The 1,209-nt window shown below is 54.9% G+C and overlaps 1 protein-coding gene across 1 annotated transcript in view; it reads right to left on the reverse strand.

The window, feature by feature from the left end:
• VOLCADRAFT_90630 (uncharacterized protein) overlaps window positions 1-723 on the reverse strand; it is a gene marked incomplete at both ends in the record, with an annotated part of 1,613 nt that extends 890 nt beyond the window's left edge. Inside the window, one exon of the mRNA XM_002950180.1 lies at window positions 315-723. Within this exon, the coding sequence (XP_002950226.1) occupies window positions 315-723 (409 nt within the window). The remainder of the gene's footprint in view (window positions 1-314) is intronic.
• Between the last annotated feature and the right edge of the window lie 486 nt (window positions 724-1,209).

Genomic DNA, 1,209 nt, shown 5'->3' on the forward strand with positions numbered 1-1,209 from the left:
GGCCGGCAAGCCCACGTCTAGTCATAGAACGTTTCTTAGACCGAAGATAGATCGTAAGACACAAAGCGCCTGTGTTAATGTTGCGAGATTGAAACCTACATTCGTCAGTCTTTATGCAGTGCGCCGTAAGCATATGACCGTTCTCAATGCGTTTATAGTTTCTAATTAATGATATGGCAATGTTCGGCCTCCTGCTATGCGTGGAACAATATGCAACCAAAGCCGTCAACCTCAGTTCTCTATGACCAGCTGGAAATCGCTACAGCTGTGGCGGCCCCCCCCTTCGGAAACCTGGCCACCCGGCCGGGGCTAACCTCCACCAGGGTCCTCAGAATGTTTGTGGTAGTCCTCGACAATTGCGGTGAAAGCTGCCTCTCCAATGACCGTGGTGACCTCCGGGTCGTACAGCACACGTGCCGTGAGGTGTAGCAGCCATGCCATTAATTCGGCATGGTTGCTCACTAGCAGCGGGACGCCAGCGGTGTCCAGTCCTGGGATGAACCGGGGTGCCGCCCAGGCTCCTTGTCGTACAAGAGCCGTCAAAAAGGTAGCCAACTGATTGTCGGACAGTATTTCCGACAGTAGCACCGTGGCGATACTTTCCATGGTGGGCCAGATGTTGTTGTAATTAGACGGCGACAGCCGCCTCGGATACGAGTTGGTCAAACTGTGACCATCCACTGGTCCCACTGTATACTCCTCAATGTCCTCTTTCTTTATCATATTTGTAGGCTGGTCGTTACTGTACTCCTTTCTGTCGGTGCGAACCCGTTTCTTCCGGTATTGAGGGGTATACAGTGGGACCAGTGGATGGTCACAGTTTGACTGACTCGTATCCGAGGCGGCTGTCGCCGTCTAATTACAACAACATCTGGCCCGCCATGGAAAGTATCGCCACGGCGCTACTGTCGGAAATACTGTCCGACAATCAGTTGGCTACCTTTCTGACGGCTCTTGTACAACAAGGAGCCTGGGCGGCACCCCGGTTCATCCCGGGACTGGACACCGCTGGCGTCCCGCTGCTAGTGAGCAACCATGCCGAATTAATGGCATGGCTGCTACGCCTCACGGCACGTGTGCTGTACGACCCGGAGGTCACCGCGGTCATTGGAGAGGCAGCTTTCGCCGCAATCGTCGAGGACTACCACAAACATTCTGAGGACCCTGGCGGAGGTTAGCCCCGGCTGGGTGGCCAGGTTTCCGAAGGGG

The sequence above is a fragment of the Volvox carteri genome, assembly GCF_000143455.1.
Source record: "Volvox carteri f. nagariensis unplaced genomic scaffold VOLCAscaffold_17, whole genome shotgun sequence".
NCBI classification, from domain to species: domain Eukaryota; kingdom Viridiplantae; phylum Chlorophyta; class Chlorophyceae; order Chlamydomonadales; family Volvocaceae; genus Volvox; species Volvox carteri.